The sequence below is a fragment of the Seriola lalandi genome, unplaced genomic scaffold (genome assembly GCF_002814215.2).
Source record: "Seriola lalandi dorsalis isolate HSWRI2012SDOR001 ecotype SW California unplaced genomic scaffold, Sedor1 jcf7180002054263, whole genome shotgun sequence".
NCBI lineage: Eukaryota > Metazoa > Chordata > Actinopteri > Carangiformes > Carangidae > Seriola > Seriola lalandi.
Window position 1 is genome coordinate 951,383 of NW_019524816.1, and position 23,620 is coordinate 975,002.

Below are 23,620 nucleotides of genomic sequence, written 5' to 3' on the forward strand. Positions count from 1 at the left end.
TACAGTAAAGCTGCCAGCAATCAGTTAGCTTGAAATCATTTAGATTAGCGGATTTACCTTTGAACAGAGCTAGGCTATTTTCCCCCTGTTTCCAACTTTAAAGAAAAAGTTTGATATTTTGGAAAATATGCTATTTTTAGCCTTGGAGGTGCTTGTTGGCAGTTTTTTGTTAGCTTTGGACAGAACCAGGCTAGCTGTTTCCCCTTATTTCCAGTCTTTATGCTAAGCTAAGTGCTGCTTGCTATAGCTACAGATTCACTGTACAGACAAGAAAGTAATCTTTTATTTTTCAACAAGAAAGAGAATTTAGCATATTTCCAAAAATGTCAAACATTCCCTTTAAAGCTGGAAACCAGGGAAAACAAAAAATAGCAACAAGCACCTGTAAAGCCAACCAGTTAACATAATACTTCTTGTGAGTTTAAGTTGTTGTTAAATTCAAAACAACAACTGGGACCAGTATCGTTGTGGAGGACCCACTAAGCCTGTTTCCAGTCTTTTATGCTAAGCTAAGCTAACCAGCTGCTGGCTACAACTTTATACAACATTATAATACATGAGTGAGTCAAGTAATTTAAATTGTAGTTAGTAAAAGTTAAAAGTAAAAGTCACTAAAAGTAAATATAATCTACACTGAAGATCCAAATTAATACATTTTGTGTTCAGTGCTAATTAAAGAGTTTCAGCTTGTAATTCCAAGTGCAAATGTAAGCAATTTTATTTGCCCAGAGGCACCAGAAGACCACCCTCTTTGCAGAAACATGGACGTATGGTTGTATAACTGCAGGAAAAATCCACCCAGAAACAGCCTCTGTTTAGACTGTGATGTGATATGATGCTAAATCCTTTAATTTTCAGAAAAACAGCTTTTCTACGAAATGCCTTGCAGAGCAGGGCACATGCGGTACATTTGGTGATGAATTTGTTCTTTGCACAGTGTTTTATCTGTTTCATTTCCTCCTGCCTGTCAGAGTTGTGCTGTTGAGCTGCACGGTGGTTTTATACATCAGTCATTCTCAACTACCTTCATGTTATGTGTGAATGCTGGGAGTTTCACATTCACCCAGCTGGCCTCTTCATTACCCCGGCAGGCGTTTTAACCGCGTTAGCTCTGGCTAGTTCCTGTTTATGTTGAATTTCCTCCTTAAAACAGCTCGCATCCCTGAGGAGACCACAAACCCCATAATTTCCTGTCATCATAATACACCATTCATTATGCAAATAAAGAGCGTGAAAGATTATAGACTGCAAATAGAAGTAGTATGAAAACAAAGGTGGAGAAATGAACGCACTTTCTTTTTTCTTTTTTTTATTGCAGGTGCAGGATGCCGCAGGCGTAGTTTTTTCGATTCCCTTTGTGAAAGTAAGGCACGCCTAACACCTGTCGCACAGAGAGCTCAGTCAACTGAAACCTAATCACAGTCATGCAATCACTATCACTGCTAATTCACCGCCTTTAGTAATCACTAGCTAAGATGCAGCATCAGTGAGTTTCGATCCGTCCTCCCACCAGGCTCATCCGCTCCTGTGTTTCAGCCTGACTGATTTAATTCCACCCGCAGCTTGATTTATAGCTCCTCAGGTCCGACGCTGTCCCTCCCCAACTACCTCCCCCTCCTGCTGTATCTCTCCCCTCTGCATTCAAGCTCTGTCTTTAAAGGTGAGGAGAGCCGAGCGCATTGACGGATGGGGTCTGTGCCCTTTCGTTGGAGTAGATGAAGTGATGGAGGAACAGCAGGGACAGAGAAACACTCATTTTTAATATTTCTGGACTGAAGCACCGGGGGGAAAGTTTACTTTTTGCAGTTTTGAAATAGTTTGTAAGGCTTCTTTGCACAATTACACATTACCCTGTTTGCACACAGAGATGTCACATCCATGTTATGTCAGAGTTTTTAGGATTACTGTCATCTAAGTCGATGTGATTCCAGCTCTGCTTTTGCCGAGTGTCTTTACGTTGTCTTTTATGGTGATGGAATCATTTATAAACAAGCTCCTAACAAGTTCAGAACGCGCAGTATTGTTTGTATAGTTTCCATCTTTGTCACTTGCCAGTGAGCCAAAGGAGCGAGCACTCCACAGTTCAAATGAATGACTGGCTTGGTGTGAATGCGACCTAGCAGAGGGCAGGGAGAGTGTGAAAGGATGATACAGGTAATTAGGAGTGTAGTACAGGGGCTCTGGGGGGAATAGATGGGATTAGCCAATGAAAAATGAGATTGGGAGGGCAGACGGTGCAGAAAGTGCACTGGACCGTAAACCCCGATGATGGCGAACATCCAGCACACGTGTCTGAGCGGCTGCTCTAGTCTGCTCTCTGTAATTATTTTCTTCTTTGCTTGATTTTCCTCTCGCGTAGATCGATTTTTGTTTTCCCTCCTCCTCACTCTGTCCTTCTGCTCTGCTTGATAGTTTATTCCTTCCTCTACTCCTCCTCCTCCTCCCCCTCCCCCTCCTCCCAGATTTGTTGCTGTTGGTCTTTTGGCATAACGCAGCAGCCCTTCACAACAAATCCAATTATGGCTGGCTTTCCTGATAAGTGCAACACTGCTGCATGTTGAGGTGGCTGGAAGTAATGCTAAATATCAAAGGTGGCCACTCCAGAGGCCTGAAGTAATTGCACTGCAGCAGCAGAGGAGAGAAAGGTGGAATAGAGATGCAGAGGCTTTTTTTTTTTTTTTTTTTTTTTTTTTAAATCTCTTCAGCTTGATTTTGCCACTATTCTGTAGGCGCTTTGAATCCTTCAAATCTTTTCTTCCTAGTGCTATACCTTTCAAGTCAAGCACCACTTCACTTGCTGGGTACGCGAGATCACAGAGGCCATGGGTTACTTTGAGGTACCTGATGATCAAATACGCCAGCATCTGATTAAATGGACTTCAGGCTAATTGTTTTATCGATTCGTTCTTTGGTGACAGATTTGTTTGAGTGGGCACCGTACATATGGTGGCTGATGCTGACGGCTGCCTCATTTGCATTCCCTGAATCAGATGCCGGTCTGGATGAACAAGTGCACACAAAGCAAGCTTGTCCGACATTCAAAATAGGAACAGTTAATCAGCGACATGCCGCTCCGGTCAAGTCAAGCCACACTGAGAACGCCGAAGTGACTTTTCTGTCTCCTGTTCAACTACAGCTGCTAAGACTTTGTGATGTCTAGAGAAGGCCGTCAGTCAAGGCTTACAAGTCAAATCCCTCTGCTCTCACACCAGAACATGGCAGGAGTGAAAAAAAAAAAAAAGCTGCAGAGAAAGTAATCAGCAGCCCCGACATTCAAAGATGCCTCTTTATCCCCGCCGTTCTGAGGGTGGTGGAGGAGAATCGCCTTGAACCACATCAGCCTGTTTAAGAAAAACAGTTAATGAGGAGGCTGATTGAATGAAGCCTGACTTCTTTGGCTTGTTTAATTTAGCAGCCAAGGCTGAATCACAATACGCCGGGACGTGGCCCTGTGTGTCACTCTCTCCAGTCAGGGTGAATTCTCATCAACGCACCAGGTGTTCATCGGTAATTAGAGGAGCTGCCATGGGTCCGGAGTAATTTTGACGGACACCTCAGCGAGGCTCTGAGCCGTGAGAGATGTGGCTATCATTACCATGGCTGACGCCACGGGTTCAAATTGAGCCTCTGCATAACTTTGCATGTCAACAGGCTTTTTGTTTACCATCATTCTCCCCACCAGTCAAAGCAGGATAAAGACCCTGCCACTCCTTCGGTCTAATTTTAGGCGCAGGCGTTCCTCCATCGTCCTCTCCTCCGCTCAATGATGCTCCTCCTTCCTGAAAACCACTGTTAATTCCATTTGTGATGGACTCGCCATGAGGCAGTGTTTTAACAGCTCTAAGCACCTGAGGATTGTGTTATGGTAATAATACCTATAGGGTATTTGTTACTTATTAATAAAGATAATGTGTCACTGCATCCATTCCTCCACACAGCCACCAAGTCATTTGGGTTTTTTATGAGCAACATATGAGCTGTTGTTTCCAACCTGATGACATCACTAACACTGCTCAACTAGAACATACATCTACCCATGTCTTCTTCAAGTCTGAGCACAACAGAAGTGAGTAGTTATTCCAACACAAAGTACAAAGCTCATCCAAAACGTGCAACCCTCATGAGTCAACATGAAAATATCAGGCTCCTGTGGTTGATGTTGCAAGCGGACAAGTCCATTCGCGATCTTCTCACCTGCTGTTGCAATACAACTGTGCACTGATTTTATCAATCGATTAGGTGGTGGATTTTCTTTTTTCTTTACACAGAATAAAACAGGCACTGTTGCAGATTTCCTCTGCAACAAATGAGCTAAGTAAGCTATCACATCTGAGAGTCGTCATGCGTAAAAATGTCCAAAAAGAGCCTCAGTTCTGCTCCAACATGCGAGTTATGAGACAGATCTTACCTTTAGAGTTTGAAGGGCCCCATGCTCTGAGAGGAGGAGAGGCTACAGTGATCACAGTTGTTGGAGTGAGAGCTGAGATGAAAAGCGTTACATCACCAGCATCGCCGAACTCATAGCGCCTGTTTGGTTATCTAGTGGGAACAAGCAGCTCCTGCGGTGAGAGGCGGCAATGATCGAAACCCAAAGGAACTCCTCAAGAGGAGAAACACCCGGTTCCTTCTTCGGAGTTGATGCTGGCGCGCCCCCTCTGAATGGGCTATGCGGGTATTTTTACGGCACATTAACCCTACAACGCGTCCCAGTCCTCTCTCGTGGCGCACTCGCGGGCAAACTTATGGATGTGATGTTTTGTGTCGTGCGTTGGATTTGCAGAAGCAGTGGAGCTGAGCTGAGCTGAGCTCAGTCATCTGGTCGCAGCTGGACCGCGTGCCAGCCTCCTGCTCGCGTTCCAGCTGTGGCGGCTCACAATCAGACTGCAGAGCCACAGTCCCGCCTATTGGTAGCATCACAGCAACACCACGGTCTGTCCACATGCTCGTTGTGTACGAGCAGCCACGCACCATTAGGCACCATAACAATCCATCAGTCCACGGGCTGCTCTGAGATATCAGCGCGCCCTGTCAGTCAAAATCCTCCCCCCGACATTCTCAGACATGGCAACCCCTCAACAAACTCCTTCAACTTTGTTTTTACGTGTTTTTGACACAAACTCTTTATGCCTATTTTTAATTCAGGAAAAGGACACAGTGCTGCTGCAGTGGCTTAGCCTACTTGGGAATACAAAGTGTATTTATTTATGAATCTAGTCACTGTATATTACACTACATTACATAACAAATCGAGACATTAGGCCCACTAGCTTCTGATTATATTTAAAAAACATCGTGTGTGTATAAAAACAAAGTTTCACTTCATTTTCACAAAAGAAATTCATGTAAATGTTAAAGGGAAAATGCAGTTCATGTTGTTGATTATTCAGTAAAATAACATCCGCTTCGACTCCTTTTGTTACTATTTCCTTGTTTATTTTTAAGCGTTGTTTAAAAAACAGTCTGGTTTGCAGTGACACTGTGTGTGTGTGTGTGTGTGTGTGTGTGTGTGTGTGTGTGTGTGTGTGTGTGTGTGAGAGAGAGAGAGAAATTTTTCTGCTTAAAAGAATCACCTCTGAGTCAGATCTGCAGTGTCTACTCGCACGTTCGTGCTTAGGGAAAATTGCGATATTTCCGACAACATTTGAAGGCAGCGTCGTGAAGTCCTGCCCTAACAGGAAGACGAAGAGGACTGGAAGACACGGTAGCTGGCGTTTATTTTAATTACCGTGTGTGAAAGTTATGTTTCATGAAGCCTATCAAACTAACGCGACAACCTTGTAGCCTAATGTTGAACTTTAACTTGGGCAAGAGGAAATAAATGAAATGTGTCGACATGGAGGCTGAAACAACAACTTCTACTGCCGCTGAGTTATCTGTCTGTGGGTTGGTTTCACCCTTTCTGTTGTCACAACATTTATCTATCTATTATGCACTTCTGGAACATATCCCTATTTTCTTTCATATTCTCTTCCTCTCTTCACCTGCCTCACTTCCTCTCCTCTCCTTATCACCGATTGGCTCTTTTTTTCTCACTCTGCCCCTCATTTACCTGATGGAGTTCACCTGGGCACTAGAAGATTATTTAAGGGCTGTTCTCCTCTCATTCACCTTTTTTTTCAGCTTCACATGGGGCTGCAGTTTCTGTTAAGAAAAGTCTGTTACTCTTTAGTTCTTATAATTTGTTGTTTATCCTTTGTTTCGGGTAACCTTCTTTATCCTTATTTATTTATGTACATAATGAGACTATTTTGATTTGTTGTGTTAAGTACTTCTCTTCTAAATCTTGCATATATGTTTAGCTGGTGGCCTTCGTTCTTTCACCCTGCATCCTGACCCAATGCCCATGGTGATAGTGAATCAACTCTGAACCTCCTATTGACACAACATTGTGTTTTCTGTAGGTCACTTCAGGTGAAAGTTGTCTTTTAGATCAGGAGTAAACGCCTAAAGTAACTTTTGCATATATGTCTGAAAATGTAATGCAGAATATCATAATAATCTGAATTAATTGAAAGTATCTGTCACAATAAATTCATTGTTAAATGTTGTAGACACATTGTAACTCTTGTCCTAAAAGACTATAAACTGATTTTCATTACCTGAAGAGAATGTAGGCACATCAGTAAATGTGTCATGTACATATACTTAGACATAGACTGTTGTTTAAATTTAGATATATTTATTTTTTAAATTTATTTTTGTTACATGTTCATTTATACTTGAGATTGAGATTTGAGATTGAGTTGATTCATGGATCAGGTGCATTTTTCTTTGTTTTGAAACTTCTAAACACATGTGATGGTGCAATCCTTTCTCAACAGCACTCTGGTCATTCCATGGAATTTCCCCCTTCTTGAATCACTGTAATACAGGAACAGAGGTGAAGAGGCCAAGGACGGAGGAGGACCAGGCAACAACTTTATCAGTTTTACCAGAATGGACAGTCAGGAGGTGGGGGGTTTACTGGAGGAGTGCTTCAGAGCAGCAGCAGCAGCTCAACAGTCCATCCAGCCCACTGAGGCAGAGAGGCTGAACCACTGCAGCTGCAGAGGTCAGACACAAGATGATGCTGTTTAGTCAATTTTCATTTGGGCGTCAGAGAAAGTCTGATTGGGATTTGTGAGGATCAGAGATTTTGTGGTGGGATTATGCTCACGTTTGTGCGAGAATTAGGGACAAAGGCGTTGTTTACAAATAGTCAGCAAATCCAACGTGGAGTTCAGCTTTTCAGTGGCACAAGCTGGGACAGTTTTCATCCCCTAAACTCAGTATAGCCCAGTCCCTTGCCTTCCCAGTGGCCCACATATAACAGGTGAAACAACAAGGAACAACAGAAAAGTTGAACACCAAATAAAATGTTTTGATTTTAACATGAATTGTGTCCCGCTATTAATCCTATAATAACACTGATGCAAATCTACCATGCAAAATGCCTAAAATAAAATAAAATCTGCATGTTAGAAATCAGTTCCCCACTATTAGAAACTGTTCTCAGTATTTTTGCTAATTATGTTGTCAAGTAAGGAGATATTGTCACCCACAGGGAGTAACATGTAGCCCGATACAGTAAGAGCAAAAACAGCAGTCTGTCCAGATTTATTCTGTTGCTAATGTACAAATCTTTCTTGTGTAGCTTTAAGTAAAATAAATCCCTTCTGCAAATAAAGTTAAACAAGTATTTTACCATTTTATTTGGGCATAGGTACTTAAAAGGTATTTCATGTCCATTATTCTCTGCATTGCCACACAGTTTCCTTGGACTTAGAAAAATCCACTTACTCTTGTTTCCCGTAGACTCACTGTGTGCTGAACTGGCCTCTCTCCTGGAGGAGGCAATGGAGATGAAGTGGCCCTTCATGCCGGAGAAGTGGCAGTACAAGCTGTCAGTCGGCGCCAACGACAAAACTAACCTCAGTGACCTCATCAGCAAGCACCTGCCTCAGCTACTGGTAATAATCACGGAGCTGAGTGGCCGCTGTTATTTCATTGTTGTGTGTCCTGTTTGTTTACTAGAGATGTTTATTTTCCTGCCAGGCTGTTTTAAAGGCTTCCATCGTGGCTCAGGAAGCACGCACAGCGCTGGCAGTGGTCTTCTTAGTGGACCGTTTCCTCTACTGGACGGACGAGTCCAGCCGGCTGTTAAACATCACCAAGCTGCTCCACAGACGCCACCCTGACACCCCTGTGGCCCCCCAGCTGGTCATACGACAGGCCAGGGTGTACCTCAACTCTGGTACAGTGTGGCGGAGGGGTGGGGTTAAACATGTGGGACTGGTGATCATACTTCATTTCCAGTTCTAGTTTTGTGCTGAGCCATTGGCACTGAATAAATGTGAATGAATAAGTAACGTGTTATACATCAACATAATCACTGTTTTGGGAAATGATAGTGATTGATGCAAACTTATAACATGGAAAATTAATCTTTGATTACTTGTTGTGATTACGGGAATACAATCATCATCTTTACCACAGGCAAACTGCAGAAGGCAGAGTACATCCTGAACAGTCTGATTAACAATAGCGGGGCCACAGGTAAGGTCTTGCTATGATATTGTAATTGCCTTTAATGATGGATTATTCTGTTTAGTACAAGCTAAATAAATAGCAAATAATTCATTTCTAATACACAGGTTGTTGGGTGTACCACTCTGACAGTGACAGGGCTCTTGTGCAGGCCGTTAGCGTTCAAGTGCGGGGAATGATTTTGCAAAAGCTAGGTAAGATAATTTTTTACTGAATGAAAGAATACTGACACTGCACTGTATTGGCACTTTCCTCACTATCTTTACAGGCCTGTGGTTAGAGGCTGCAGAGCTAATCTGGGCCTCTCTGGTTGGCTACTTCTCACTTCCTCAACCTGATAAAAAGGTAAGCTGAGGCAAAGCCACAATGTAATTTACAGTTGCCGCTTATGTACATGCATGACCCAGTTTACACACCGTTATAAACCTTTGCTCTGCATGTGTCTTTGTTTTTTAGGGCATTGGAACTTCTCTTGGCATACTGGCCAACATACTGGTGTCTATGAATGATGAGGACTTCCATGCTTTTAGGACTAATCCAGATATTGAATTTGTAAGTCTAACTGACGTAATGCTAATTAATATAATACTCTCTTTATATATTTATATATATTACACACACACACACACACACACATATATGGTGAAGCGAGATAAAGACAAAATGACGAAAGTAACATAACAAGAGTTAACATAATATAATGTAACATAATGGCATACACTACTACAGAGTACAACTGACAGCTTTTTGTTATTGCTATAGATTTAGATATATGATATGTATGTATTTGAGAGGGAGAGAGAAATAGGGAGGGAAAACAGAAAAACATATAGGAAATAAACTAATAAGGTGTAAGGTATTCCCGTATCTATTTATTTTGCTTGGGAAGGTGGGGGAATTGGGTGCATCCATTGGTGGGAGAAGTGTGCAGTACTGGGGAGTTGGAAGCGGTTTGGTTTGTTGGCTTGTAATGGCCCGGGGATATAAGTGAGGAGATGGGATTGGTTTGGTTGGTTTTGAGTTGTTGTACTGAAAAAAAAAAAAAACGTCCCTTACAGTGGTCATGCTCCAGAGCTAATCCTTTGTGTGGGGTGTTTTCTGTACTTTTTTCTGTACCTGATTTCCTCTTTTTTAGTAAGTTCTTCCCCATCCTCATTGGCTTTATATGATTTTTTTGTCTATGTCTGTTGTTTTTGCAGAAGTCCTTACTTGGGGATGGGAGTCATCGTCTTCTTTCAGCAGCCCAGGCAGCAAAGATGGCCGTGGTGTACAGCCAGTACACCTCACTCTATGTGTTGACCAATGTAGTAAGTCATTCAATAGACTGCTCTCTAGCATGACTCATGATTGCCTGCAATTGACAGACAACAGAAATGAATGAAGTCATAGCATCAACAGAGATAAGGGAGATAGCTCATGATAGAAGAGAGAAAATTGAAATATCTACTGACAGACTCTATTTTTTTCTCTAGGCAACTCAAGGGACCTGCTTGTTATCATACAGTTTTTCTGTGGAGTGCCCTGACTCTCAAAGAGAGTTTTTCCTCCTGCAGAGCAGAGAGGCATTTGCAATTGGTTTGCTCACCAAAGCAGAGGGCGAGCAAGTCACTAGCAAGCAGGAGCTTCACACCTTCCTCAAGGCTGCCTATTCCCTTACTGTCGCTCACAAATGGCTCGGCACTCCTCAGGAGGTTGTGGCACAGGCAACACAGGCCTGCCAGAAAGCTTTAGCCAGTTTCTATGATTATTGTCATGCAGAGAACCAAGTCAAAGATAGCCTCTGTGCTGAGATCATGAAACTGGTTTCCCAAGTCAAGCTTCTGTTGCGAGTGGAACCTTTCCTTAATTCAGACAAGGGGTCTTTTATTCCTGACAGCTACAGAAACATTGAAGATACATCAGTAAATTTTACTCTGGAAGGTTTCACTAAGGTGATGCAGAGATTTCAGAAGTATAATGCGTCACTGTGCGATACCACCAACCCAAACTGTAAGGGGACTAAAGACGAGATAGATGGGGCAAGGCTGTGTATAACTGCACTGTGGACAACCCCTGATACACTCAACACAGAGTGTAGCACTGAGGCCTGCAAAGTGTCAAAAGGTACACCCACAGGAGAGGAGCCACATAAGAGAGGTTCAAATTCATCTGTGCATCCACCACAAAAGCCAGACACGCGTACCACTCAAGGGACAACAGATGACCTTGGCTCATCATGGCAGAACCTCTCCTTGAGCGGTTCAGGGTCTTCTTGGCCCAGCAGCAGTGGCTACGCAGGAAGTAGTGCCATTGAAGGTGGAGCAAATGCGAGGAATCAGAGCTGTGTGATCACTGAGGTTGATGATGAGAGGTCAGACAGCATGCTTAAATTCACTGATGAAAACGAGAAGCAAGAGTCACATGGTTGTAACTCTGCTGCCAGTTCCCATACAGTCCCACGATCTGCGATACCTGCCACTTCCTCCTCTGATGCGAGTAGTGATTCAGAAAAGTTTGAGGTGATACAAGCTGGAATAGAGACACTGGGCACTGAGGATTGTATGATTGATGCTGCTGGTGTGGCACAGAACCCGACAGTAGCTGAAGGAGCACCACAATCCTTATCCCAACTAACTCTCAGATCATCCTCCAGCTCCCTCAGTGACAGTTTCGGTTCCCAGTCATCATGGGAAAAAATCTCAGCTGACCTTAACCCCCCCACAACGAGAAAACCTCAGCCATCCAGCCTGCCAAAAGCAGGAACAGGCCAAAGCAGCAAGTCATCAGAGTCCGATGGGAACTTCTTCCTGTTGGAAACACTTGATTATGAAACCAGTGATTCAGTTCATGATGTCACGTACAAAAACCCAACATCTGGATGGGAATTCAAAGCCTCATCCAAGCCACAACCCCTGGAGAGCCTTAATGTATACCCAAACACAGACACTGAGGTTGACTCTGTATATGTAAAACCTCCTAACAACGGCTCCTTAGCAACCCCACACCCAAACCTCTTCCAGTGTGCCCCCACTGAAACCTCCACAGAGAGTTCATTCGAGATGCTGGAGGAGAGTCAAAGTGAACACCAACGCAGTGAAGGCTCTTCTACAGAAAAAGTGAATGGCCCTCAGAGGAAGAACCCCTCGTGCTACAGCTGCCTAAAGCACAGCATCGTAGATAGTGTTGTCCCTAAGCAACAGTATTTGTTGTCACAGAAGGATTACGAAGCTGTACTTGCTGGAATTTGTCATGATTGTCTGCTGAAGAGGTTGCACAGTGATGAGGCACAATTCAAACTCAAGGAACACAGAACCGCCTACTGTGAGTATGAAGTCCCATTCTTGTTGAGATTTGTCTTCATCAGTCATCTTTTTAGGCACGTTAACAGCATGGCTCAAGGGCTGGCAGTGGTGGTTAGTCTGACCTCCACATTGGCCCAGGCTGAAATATCTCAACAAGTATTGAATCGATAGCTATGAAATTCTGGACAGACATTCATGGTACCAAAAGGATGAAGCATTCTGGCTTCGGTGATCCCCAGACTTTTCCTCTAGTGCCACCATGAGGTTGACATTTTTGGGTTTTAGTTGTGGCAAATGTCTTGACATCTATCAAATGGATTGCCATTAAAATATAGTTGATGGATTGGAATAATGTTTAAAAAAAAAAAAAAACGTTCATGATTCCCAAAGGATGAATCGTAATGAAGTTTAAGTGAAAAAACCCAGCTGTCTTCAGGAGTGCATAAAACTGTAACTGCTAATCTCTGAATGTCATATCCACTAGGTGCTCTTCATTTAAAGTTCTCCAAAGCAAAAGGACTGTGGACAGCAAGGGAGACCTGTGTTTACATCGGAGCGCTAATGGGGATGAAGGGTGGGCAGAGAGAAACAATATGGGTACAGTTTTTACATCAGGAGGAAAGGTTAAGCAGGTAAGCAGCTACACATTGTCGCCACAACCTGAATATGATGACTTTAAGTCTTATTTTGTCTGTGTATGTATGTCCTTAGTTATGTGGGGAAGGATTACTTAAAGCCAAAGCAGATCCAGTTTCATCTGAAAGACGTGGAGAGACAGATGACAGCCCAGTACTATGTGACTGAATTCAATAAGAGTCTCTTCGACAGAGACGTCATGGCTCAGATCTTCTTCATTCCCTCAGAGGCGCTGTTGGTGAGTCCAAATAGTAAAGATGAAATGAACTAAAAGCACACGCCAAACATTAAACAAATACATAACAGTTTACTTCATTTAGGAGGAGAAGAAATAGCAGATGTTGCATTAATTTAAAATGACCTCATTCATAAACAGTACTTTAATAGGACCCCTTACACATATACTTCCATATCTTTATAGTCAGCAGAGTGCAGTACTGCCTGCAGTAGCCTTGAAGCAGTTTTGGTTGAAATTCTAATGTAATACAGCCTCCGGTTGTCAGTTTATAGTTAGAAATACCCTCCTGTGACACGAGTAAAGCCAATATTTTCTTGGTTATTAATATAGAAGGTACTATGAGCTTAAAAGGGGGAAATTGGAAATTACAATACAAATAAGAGCATATTAGTGAGTGTTTCTTCAGTTGGGTCTAATCCTCTCTGAATGAATCAAATCAAATAAAACAATATGTAACTGTCTGAGTGCAAACCACACAATATATTTCAGTGATTCACCATTTTAGCATGCATACAAATTCTGAATATATGCCCCATTTAGTAAGACTGCAACGCACTGTTGAGTATCACCTCTAGTGACAAATCATCATCAAACACTCACTTTTACACCGTAATAGCACAAAATACACAACTGTAATTTTTTTGCAATATGAATGAGTCAAAATGGACTTCAAACTTTTCTTAATTTACCCTTGTGGATAGATTTTGAATGGGAATGAGATCGTGGGTTGTGTAACCGTGGAGCCCTACATGCTCGGAGACTTTGTCAAACTCACCAACAACAGTGGAAAGAAGGACGAGAGTCTCAAGGCTACAAAATATGGCCTTGCCTTTGGACACTTCACCTACCAGTTCTCTGGCTACCAGGAAGTCGTTGTAGACCTTCAAGGTGTGTGTGTGTGTGTGTGTGTGTGTGTGTGTGTGTGTGTGTGTGTGTGTGTGTGTGTGTGTGCGTGCGTGCGTGCGTGCGTGCGTGCGTGCGTGCGTGTGTGCGTGTGTCACTGAAACCACCAATGTGTACGATGATTTTCCACAACTATTCTTGTCGTTTTCACAGGATGGGTGACGGCCAATGGCAAAGGGTTGACCTACTTAACCGACCCCCAGATCCACTCCACCAAGACCCCTAAAGGCCCGTCCAACTTTGGCGCCAGAGGCCTCAGGTACTTCCTGGAAGAGCAACATGGACCAGAGTGCAATGGCATTTGCCAGCTGCTCAAACTACCTCCAGTGGTCAGACATCCTCATGTTGTTCCCTAGAAACTTGCTGATATTCAGTGTTTGCATTCACAATTAAGTGAAAAATTAATGGTTTTAAATATGAGTAACATGACTTTGATGCAAGCTTCTGAAATCTACAGGTTTACATAAGTTAGCCTCAATGACAACAGTGAATCCTCATAACATCAGACATACTACTGAAATGAAGGACTGAAAAATTATTAGAGTTTACACAAGGGGGATGGGGTGCAGACTGAGAAAAGGTCAAATCAGCAAAATTATGAATATAGATTAACTAAATTCTATTTGTGGTACTATACACAGTATTTAAACCGTAAGCATTGATGCTATTTCTGTTTGACTCTTTACTGTTTGTATCACACATTTTTCTATACTGAGTTCAATTTTTTAAAAACTGTACAGACAGTTCTCTCTACCAACATGAAGCTCAGCACAACATTTAATCTCGCATCCAGAAAGGCACTAATGCAACCAAAACATTTCATAAACCTATACACTTTCCACCTCCATTAGGGAAAGCGTTCCTCTATAGGACTGAGGAATGGAGAGTAAGGTGGAAGGAAAAATGACGCCATCCTGGATGGGCTATAAACTAGTCTGTGACTGGGTGAAAACAGTGAGAGAACAACATATTGTTCCTTACATTTACAAAATGTTCTGGATTCAGCCTCACCTGCCCCCCTTTGCTCAGCTGGCACCAGAGTTTCATAGACACCATCAAGGAATGAAAACAGGCACACAGTTTTGTTTGTCCCAGTTTATGCATTTTTTTTTTCTTTTTAGATGTAGATGTAGCAGAATATAGCAAATATTAATCTAATTATCAATACATTTTTTCTTATGGTAGGTTCATTTTTAAAGATGGTATGTAAACCTGTGAGTGTAGGTGCTGGTTGAGTTTGAGTGAGAAAACAGTGTCTGAATTTTGAAAGATGTGGCCTTTGAATGCTTTCTGTGTTAAAGCAACGAAAGGGGATACACAGTTTAGTCCACAGTGACCGCTGTTATGAAGACCGGGGTGTGAAAAAGTGAACTCCGTATTGACAAAATGCGTGTTAGCACTTGTCAAAACCACTAAATCATGAAAAAAAAGCAATTGCAATAGAATACTTGTGGTGTTTTTTATTTTTTATCTTTCACTGTCTCTGAGAGACTGGATTGCTGTCTAACTGGACTGACAGCAGGAATCACCTGACACTGTGACCAATGTTGAGTGTAAAGTTGCTCTTCAGCGCTGAGTAGATCTGTTCTTTCATTGCCTTTATTCACACTCTTGTGTTAGGTATTTTAGTTTTTTTCCACTTTAATTATTTTTTATTATTAAATAAATTAAATAATTTAATAACCTTTTTTTTTTTTAACTGCAGTTAACAAAATAATCTTGTAGACATGACTTGTAAAATGAATGTAATTAAGATATATTGTATTCTTTATTCAAACTTAATGGGGTTGTGATTTAGTGAAAGTGAATACAAAGATGTGGACACTGTTAAATCTATGAGCTCAACTTTTACTGTGCAAGTCAAATGCAATATTAGAAACTTAAAAGTGCAACACTTTCTTTTGCATAGTGTTGAAATGTGAAATATCGAATCACGGGAATAAAGAACCATGTTAATGTGTATAAACAGTGTAATGCTGTCGTTAAATAAAGTGCGTATATGAGCTCAACAGAGTAAATCAGTGAGAGAAGAACATACCTGTGACATTCAGGTACTCCTATCTAACGACAGCAGTCACGCACCTCCACATCATATGACAGTGACACAGCGCTATTGACACATGTGATCCCTCCGCTCCAGTCCACCACAAATCCAGTTCGGGGTTTTATGGCCTCTTACGTTTGTGAACACAAACAGCATTCTTTACCCCTGACCCAGTGCAGGCAGGCCTCACAGCCACCCCGCTGCAAGCACTGTATGAAAGCGAGCTTTTCTGAACATCTGTAACTTAAGCGTGGTGTATGTTTGCAGTCTGTGTAATGTACTGCATTGTGTATTTTGATGATGTTATACGTTTGGTTGTAAAATGTGTGTAGATATAATAATCTTCAATTACAAAATCTGCTGTTCAATTGTCCCCTCCATGACAAACATTAACCAGTTTATAGAGCAGAAAGTAGAACAGGTGTTAGGCTTTTATGGTGTTGTGAGCCTGATAGCAGATGCCTTTCAATGATGTATGAGCACCTATTTTACATAGAGTTATAAATAAAACCTGGAGGCAGGACTTTCTCCCAGCGCCTTAGTGGCGGTGTTTATAAGGAAGTGACTCCTCACAAGCACCAGAGTGTTTGTAATTGCCTGAGAGCAGAAGCGTGGAAACTGAAAATATGAAACTCTTCGTAGTTTTATCGTGTTTACTGGCAGGCTGCCTGGCACAGAGGCCTCACCCATGCTGTAAGTAAAATACCAGATAGATATATGGACAAAAATGATTTTGATTCCGTTTCATTTCTCTGTTCTTTTGTCATTTTATGCTCTCACAATACAGGCCTTCCATGCTGTTTTACTGTGTAAAATGTGTGTACCTTTGTTAAATAATGCAGTGTTATACTTTTACACATCTTCTCTACACAGCAAGTCCTCCTCTTCTGAGCGGGGCCCTGTCTGTGGTAAGTGTTTGTGATTTTTGAGTACATTAAAGCAGAACCTGAGCATCAGGACTAAACACAATTACAATATGTGAACTCACTCATATAATCTTTCTGCAGTCCTCACAGAATGAGAAGCTGTGGGTCACTGCCAGGTACCTGTATGATGCACTGGGACAACGGATAAGGCTTGATGAGTTTGGCTCACATGACAATAAGACCTTCTCCTTGGATGTTCTTCTGCTCTACAGAGAGGTGACCAAAGCAATCCAAAATATTCATTTTAGAGAGCAGTCACTCCTGATCACGGGGGAAAAGTACAAGGAAAATTATTTTATTGAAGTCAAGGCACAGGGATCTGCATCAGAAGATTATTCCATCAGTATAGTCAAAGTTGAAACTTAATTTCTAATTTTAGAGAACTGAAGAGCAAAAATACAAATTAAGACTAAGGAATCATTATTAGTTTTAATTTCAATGGAAGGTAATAAGATCCGCCATTAAACGAGTTGAGGGATTTTCTTTAATATGTCTCCAAAATTATACTTTGCAAATACTTTATACAAGGAGAGATCCTTTGGTTGACACATGACACAACAACAAATCCATATTTTTTTATACTAGATAAAGTTCACAATAACTGCAGTTATCTGACCGTGGCTGACAAACTATGTGTGTTATATCCAGGTGTGAGTAGTTTGTGAATGTACAGATTTAAGTGCTCAAATTTAATATCAACTCATTTAAACGGCCGATATTTTACATTTTTTATTCAAAGTCTTGATCCACAAAAAGATATATTTGTGGTCTTAAATAGCCTCTCTTCTGATTGGCTCTGAACCTCTCTTCTGATTGATTGGCTGACTAATTGAAGAAAATATAGCAGATTTAAGATAAACACCCAACGAAAGCAACTCCTGCAAGGTTGGATGGTGGGTTTACTAGGGCGAGGCTGAGATTGGTGACTTGTTGTGTTTGTTGTGACATCACAAAGTTACAGAGGTTGTTTTAAGGCTCAGTTTCTGAATACAGTCTGTATGCATCTTTCTGTGGACAGAGTTCTGAGATAGAACCTAGACCTGCTTTATAATCAAAAGATGAATGGAAATCTCACTTTATACTTTTTGAGACCTTTATTATTTTATTTAATATCCACCTTTTCTATGGTAATTATACAGTGATTTTGCAACAGCATTAAAACCACTCACTTTTTCTGTGAGTGGTTTTATGTACAAATATGTATTTAATCTGTACACAGCCCCATTTGTTAATATAAGTTTAAAAGCCAGGTATAAGAGGAAGAAAACAGCCTCATCCCACAACTTTCATCCCTCAGGCTACCATGTATGAGATTTTCCATCACAACAAAACATGCAAGAAAATGCCTTTGAAGGCAGATTTCCAGCCTCTGGGAATCCCAAAAACTGCATCCCTGCTGGGCCAGTCTGTTCTGGGCAGCTCGTCTGGACCCGGACAAGGACTCCTGGTCAACACCTGGATCGGGGATCTGCCCGACAAACAAGGTGAGAGAGGATGTAACGGTTTCAAAGTGTCACCACTGCGTATTGATCCATGCCATTTTATTGACACAGTTACTTTCGTCTCTGTCCCTCCAGGAAAGTTCATGACCACAGTCACTGAATTCGGATGCATTCCTATCACCACTTTGTACCACACTGACCAGTTTGGATGGATGATGACAAAGTAAGATTTAGATCGACACTGTAAAAACCACTTGATATGGCAGCAAAGGCAGTATAATAGTGACAAGCCAGAAACCGACTTTTGAAAATCAGAAATATTTCTATCTTGCCAAATGATAATTATGTCACTGTCTTTCTGTTCACTAGCTTCTTTAACAATGTCATTGGGATTTCGGACCCCAGTCAGCTCAACCCTCCGGACTTCTGCCCAGAGACGGAGGACAGTACAGAGGAGCCAGCAGACTTTCTTAGCTTGTTCCTTACAATGCATTAAAGGCCTGGTTTAACTGATGTCTCAAACCTTACTGAATCAGAGCTTTGGTGTTTGTTAAATGTATTCCTGCTACAAACAACTTTCAAATGTTTTTTTTATAATCACTTAATGCAACTTGAAAAGAAAAAAAAAGAAAAGAATGATACCAGATGACTTCAACTTTCTCTCCGGCATACACAGTTATGGTTGTCAGTTTTCTTTACCAACATGGCCCAAATTATGACTGTACCTACATTGCTGCTAAATAAACAGGCTTTTGTCTCCCATTTTCTAACAATGTACTGTGTGACCACATGCATTTTTATCAATTAAAAATATAAAAATTCTAAAGAAATGTATTTATTTTACCTTGTCTCTGTGCATAATGACAATGTACAACACACACATGAAAACAAAACAATGTACAAAAAAGCCCAAATCTGGACCTTTCCTTCTCCTTTTGGCACTGATGCCTTTGTGATGGGGAACGCTCCCCTAGTGTAGGTGAATGTGGGTAGTGTTAATGAACGCAGCTCGCAGGCCTGGTGCTTTCTCCATCCAACTCCCTAAGGACAAGTTTCCTGTGTTTGTTGTTCGGGGATACATGTAGTTCAAGTCAATTGCCAAACAAAACTCAGCATTTTATACTGTTTACTCAATCACCGCCTCCATTTTAGTTTTGCTGGTTGCTGTCCTGCCCTCCCTTGGGTGTTAGTGCCCCACACCAGAGGTGGTGAGTAGGGCCACAATAACCGTTTATTTTTATCGCAGCATTATGACCATTGTAGGTTCACCCGCTGCTGTTTTTGTCGCTATTGGTTTTGCTCCTTTTTGCTTTGCTTTTCCTTATGGTTTGTATTGCTTCTGCATTGAATTTGCTTCCATCATACAGTCAACTGAGTTGTTTGTTTGATTAATTTTTGTATTAGTCCTTTTTGCATGCCATCTTGCTTGGAGGCTATGCACCCCTGGTGAGGTCCCTACCCTTAATGCATGTGAGTAAAAGCACTGGGATATGAATGTTGTTTGCACTACTTTTGCTGTGATGTTTGCTGTGCTGCACCTGAGGTAACAGGGCGGTAGCACCCCCTGGGACTCCTCAGTACAGTCTGCTTCTCCATAAGTGGCTTCAGAAAGTAAACTGCATCTGATTTTCCTCTGAGGGATGGCTTCAGTTCTCTTCTTTTTTTTATTTTTGAGGAATATAAAATGATTAATTTGCCATTTTGACACAAATGTGTTGCAAACGCTCCACTCGGGTTAAAACCACCTCTTTAATTTTGTCAGCATCCTCACCACTGCTGAACCGAGGCCTTTCTGTGGTACTTTTTTTTCAGCCGGAAGTATTGAAAGTCCACCACAAGTGAGAAGATGATAGTCTTCTCTAAGTACAGTATTTCACATGGGAAAGCACATCTGCCTGATCTTGTAACAATAAGAGCTTCCACCTTGATGTTCTTCTACTCAACAGCACTGCAGTGATATCTACAGAAAATGTCATGTACAGCACAAAGACTGTATAATGACATCCTGTCCTCCATGGTGTTATGTATTTAACTACAAGAATCACTTATGCTGCAAGAGGCCACCGAATGTGGACTTCAACCTGCTGTTGGGCAGCTCATCTGGCCCAGGACATATAGAGAAATGGTACAGTAAGAGGAAATTAGACAGAAAATCACAAAGTCATGTGGTGTACTGCCGCACATGACTTTCTGTGATTCTGCCTTTATGTTTATAGCTCATGAACCTGCTTGTCTGGATGTGCTGCCTCACCTTCCTTATTATCCACTTCTGCAGCAAACTAGATGAGCACTGTCACTGAGTTCGGATGTGTTCCTGTCAGCATTCTGTTTCATACCATAGAGGTGGATGGCTGATGACCTGATCAGCGCATTCACTTAACCACTCAAAAGCTTTTTGAAAGGCCGAGTTGATGTGTGGAGTTACTGATGTATCAACTCAGAACACACAGTAGATGTTGTCAGTGTTTTTAACAATCTATAGCTACCTTAACACCTGGAAATGCTGGGGTCTGCCGTCGAACCTTCAAAATTGGTGCTCTTAGCAAAATTATGATACATGGCCACAGCAACAAATAAGCATCTTTATGCATTTTTTGCAAAGATATACATGATTATAATGGAGAAATGGGACAAAAACTGGAAAAATGCAATGTTGATGTCAATGACCTCCCGAGGTCACCAGAGGTCAGATACAAATTGCCTCCATGTCTGAAATAAAACCTTGGGGTATGTAGATTATATGCTGAAATGTTCATGCTTTAGTCATAAAATGCACAATTGTTTTGTTCTCTTACCTGCCCCACAGTATGACATACAGATAGGCAACACAATTGTGCATTAAGTAAGGCATAAAAATATAATCGTAGTATACTAAGGCATAAAAAACACCATAGTATAGTAAGTTATTGAAAATGTTGTAGTATAGTAAGGCATAATATAGTAAGTTATAAAAACAACATAGCATGGCAAGGTATAAAAATTCATACAATAATAAGGCTTACGGTCAAAGTAGTTAGTTAGGTATAGTTAGTATAGTTATTTTAGTTGGGCATAAACTGTCATAGTATAGTAAAGCATAAAAATGAAATAGTATAGTAAGGCATAAAAAGGTCATAGTTTAGTAAGATATTAAAATATCAAAATATAGTAAGGCATAAAAAAGTATAGTTAGGCATTAATCCATCATAGTATAGTAAGGCATAAAAAACACCATAGTATAGAAAAGCATTAAAACATCATAGTGTAGTAAGGCATGAAAATGTCATAGTACAGTAAGTTAAAAAGGTCATACTATAGTAAGGTATAAAAAGTCATAGTATATTAAAGCATAAAATGCCATTGTATAGTAATGCATAACAACAACATAGTATAGTAAGGCTTAGTATAGTAAGGCATAAAACCAACATAGTATAGTAAGGAATAAAAAGGTCATACTATAATAAGGTATAATAAGGTCATATTATAGTAAGTTATAAAAATGTCATAGTATAGTAAGGTTTAATATAGTAAGGCATAAAAAAGACTTGGAATAGTAAGGCATAAAAGAGTAATAGTTAGGTAGGTATAGGTAGGTCAGGTATAAAAATATCAAAGTATGGTGAGTATTAAAAATGTTAGAGTTTTTTGATATTTATATGTCTTACTATACAATTATGTTTTCATGACATTTTATGCCTAATGGACAATCTTTTGTGATATATCATGGATTAGTATGCTAAAATATCCTTAATATCATGCTATACCATGAGCTTGTGATGCAGAAGTATTTTTTTTGCCTTACTATACTGTGACGTTTTGTGCCTGACTATACTATGAAGTTTTTTGCCATTTTTATGCTGTACTACAATGTGACTTTTTTTGTCATTTTTATGCCTTACTATACTGTGACGTTTTGTGCCTGACTATACTATGATGTTTTTTGCCATTTTTATGCCTTAGTATACTATGACATTTTTTTAAATTTTATGTCATACTATACTATGATGTTTTTTGCCATTTTTTTGACTTAATATACTATGACATTTTTTGAAATTTTATGCCATACTACACTATGACGTTTTTTGCCATTTTTATGCTCTACTATAGTATGACTTTTTTTGGCATTTGTTTGCCTTACTATAGTGTGACGTTTTGTGCCTGACTATACTATTACGTTTATTGCCATTTTTATGCCTTATTTTAGTATGACGTTTTTTGAAATTTTATGCCATACTATACGATGACGTTTTTTGCCATTTTTATGCCTTATTATACTGTGACATTTTGTGCCTGACTATACTATGACGTTTTTTTGCCATTTTTATGCTCTACTAGAATATTACTTTTTTTGCCATTTTTATGCCTTACTATACTGTGACGTTTTGTGCCTGACTATACTATGACGTTTTTTGCCATTTTTATGCCTTATTATACTATGATGTTTTTTTAAATTTTATGCCATACTATACTATGACATTTTTTGCCATTTTTATGCTCTACTATAATATGACTTTTTTTGGCATTTTTTTACCTTACTATACTGTGACGTTTTGTGCCTGACTATACTATGACGTTTTTTGCCATTTTTATGCCTTATTATACTATGATGTTTTTTTAAATTTTATGCCATACTATACTATGACATTTTTTGCCATTTTTATGCTTTACTATAATATGTATTTTTTTGGCATTTCCATGCCTTACTACACTGTGAAATTTTATGCCATACTATACTATGACGTTTTTTGACATTTTTATGGCATACTATACTATGACGTTTTTTGATATTTTCACGCAATAGTAAACAATGAAGTTTTTTGGCATTTTTATGCCTTACTATACTGTGACGTTTTATGTCATACTATACTATGATGTTTTTTGCCATTTTTTTGACTTAATATACTATGACATTTTTTGAAATTTTATGCCATACTATACTATGACGTTTTTTGCCATTTTTATGCTCTACTATAATATGACTTTTTTTGGCATTTTTTTACCTTACTATACTGTGACGTTTTGTGCCTGACTATACTATGACGTTTTTTGCCATTTTTATGCCTTATTATACTATGATGTTTTTTTAAATTTTATGCCATACTATACTATGACGTTTTTTGCCATTTTTATGCTCTACTATAATATGTATTTTTTTGGCATTTTTATGCCTTACTATACTATGATGTTCTATGATATTTCAAGGAGTAGTATACTGATATTTCATATATCTTGCTATACAATGACTTTGCAATGCAGCAGCATCGTGGTGCGATGGTTAGGACTATTCCTCACACTGAGAAGGTCAAGGGGTCAAACCCTGGTTTCAGACTTTATAATCCTGTGATATTTTTTGATAGTTTCACGCTACAGTACGCGATTAAGTTTTTTGGCATTTTTATATGCCTTACTATACTTTGACGTTTTATGCCTTACAATACTACGACGTTTTATGATATTTCACGTAGTATACTGATATTTTATATACCTTGCTATACAATGAGTTAGTGATCCAGCAGCATGGTGGTACGATGGTTAGGACTATAGCCTCACACTGAAAAGGGCAAGGGTTCAAACCCTGTTTTTAGGCTTTTATATGCTGTGACATTTTTGCGCCATCCTAAACTATGATGTTTTTTGACATTTTT

The 23,620-nt window shown here is 40.2% G+C and overlaps 3 protein-coding genes across 8 annotated transcripts in view; 2 read left to right on the forward strand and 1 right to left on the reverse strand.

Moving 5' to 3' along the window:
* LOC111654226 (RAS guanyl-releasing protein 2) overlaps positions 1-4,862 on the reverse strand; it is a 36,365-nt gene extending 31,503 nt beyond the window's left edge. For both annotated transcript variants that reach the window (XM_023405161.2, XM_023405160.2), the window contains exon 1: positions 4,409-4,862. The gene's annotated coding sequence lies outside the window, so the exon portion shown is untranslated. The remainder of the gene's footprint in view (positions 1-4,408) is intronic.
* A 706-nt stretch (positions 4,863-5,568) lies between these two features.
* alpk1 (alpha-kinase 1) lies at positions 5,569-15,602 on the forward strand. Of its 4 annotated transcripts, none has more exons than XM_087173674.1 (14): positions 5,569-5,701; positions 6,822-7,051; positions 7,795-7,949; positions 8,035-8,233; positions 8,476-8,535; positions 8,634-8,720; positions 8,795-8,871; positions 8,983-9,078; positions 9,726-9,833; positions 9,999-11,826; positions 12,292-12,439; positions 12,519-12,681; positions 13,383-13,569; positions 13,738-15,602. In XM_087173674.1, exons 2-14 carry the CDS (start codon positions 6,937-6,939, stop codon positions 13,938-13,940), a joined length of 3,426 nt encoding a protein of 1,141 aa, XP_087029800.1. In that variant the 5' UTR covers positions 5,569-5,701; positions 6,822-6,936; the 3' UTR covers positions 13,941-15,602. The 4 variants fall into 4 exon arrangements, with proteins under 4 accessions (XP_087029800.1, XP_087029801.1, XP_087029799.1 ...); XM_087173675.1 differs by having other exon boundaries at positions 5,599-5,701; positions 6,873-7,051; XM_087173673.1 differs by lacking the exon at positions 5,569-5,701 and adding an exon at positions 5,714-5,883 and having other exon boundaries at positions 6,873-7,051.
* A 522-nt stretch (positions 15,603-16,124) lies between these two features.
* LOC111654225 (ependymin-2-like) lies at positions 16,125-18,826 on the forward strand. 2 transcript variants are annotated; one of them, XM_023405159.2, is made up of 6 exons: positions 16,164-16,321; positions 16,502-16,536; positions 16,636-16,770; positions 17,852-18,038; positions 18,132-18,219; positions 18,366-18,826. In XM_023405159.2, exons 1-6 carry the CDS (start codon positions 16,255-16,257, stop codon positions 18,490-18,492), a joined length of 639 nt encoding a protein of 212 aa, XP_023260927.1. In that variant the 5' UTR covers positions 16,164-16,254; the 3' UTR covers positions 18,493-18,826. The 2 variants fall into 2 exon arrangements, with proteins under 2 accessions (XP_087029802.1, XP_023260927.1); XM_087173676.1 differs by having other exon boundaries at positions 16,125-16,321; positions 17,852-18,219.
* The last annotated feature ends 4,794 nt before the right edge of the window (positions 18,827-23,620 follow it).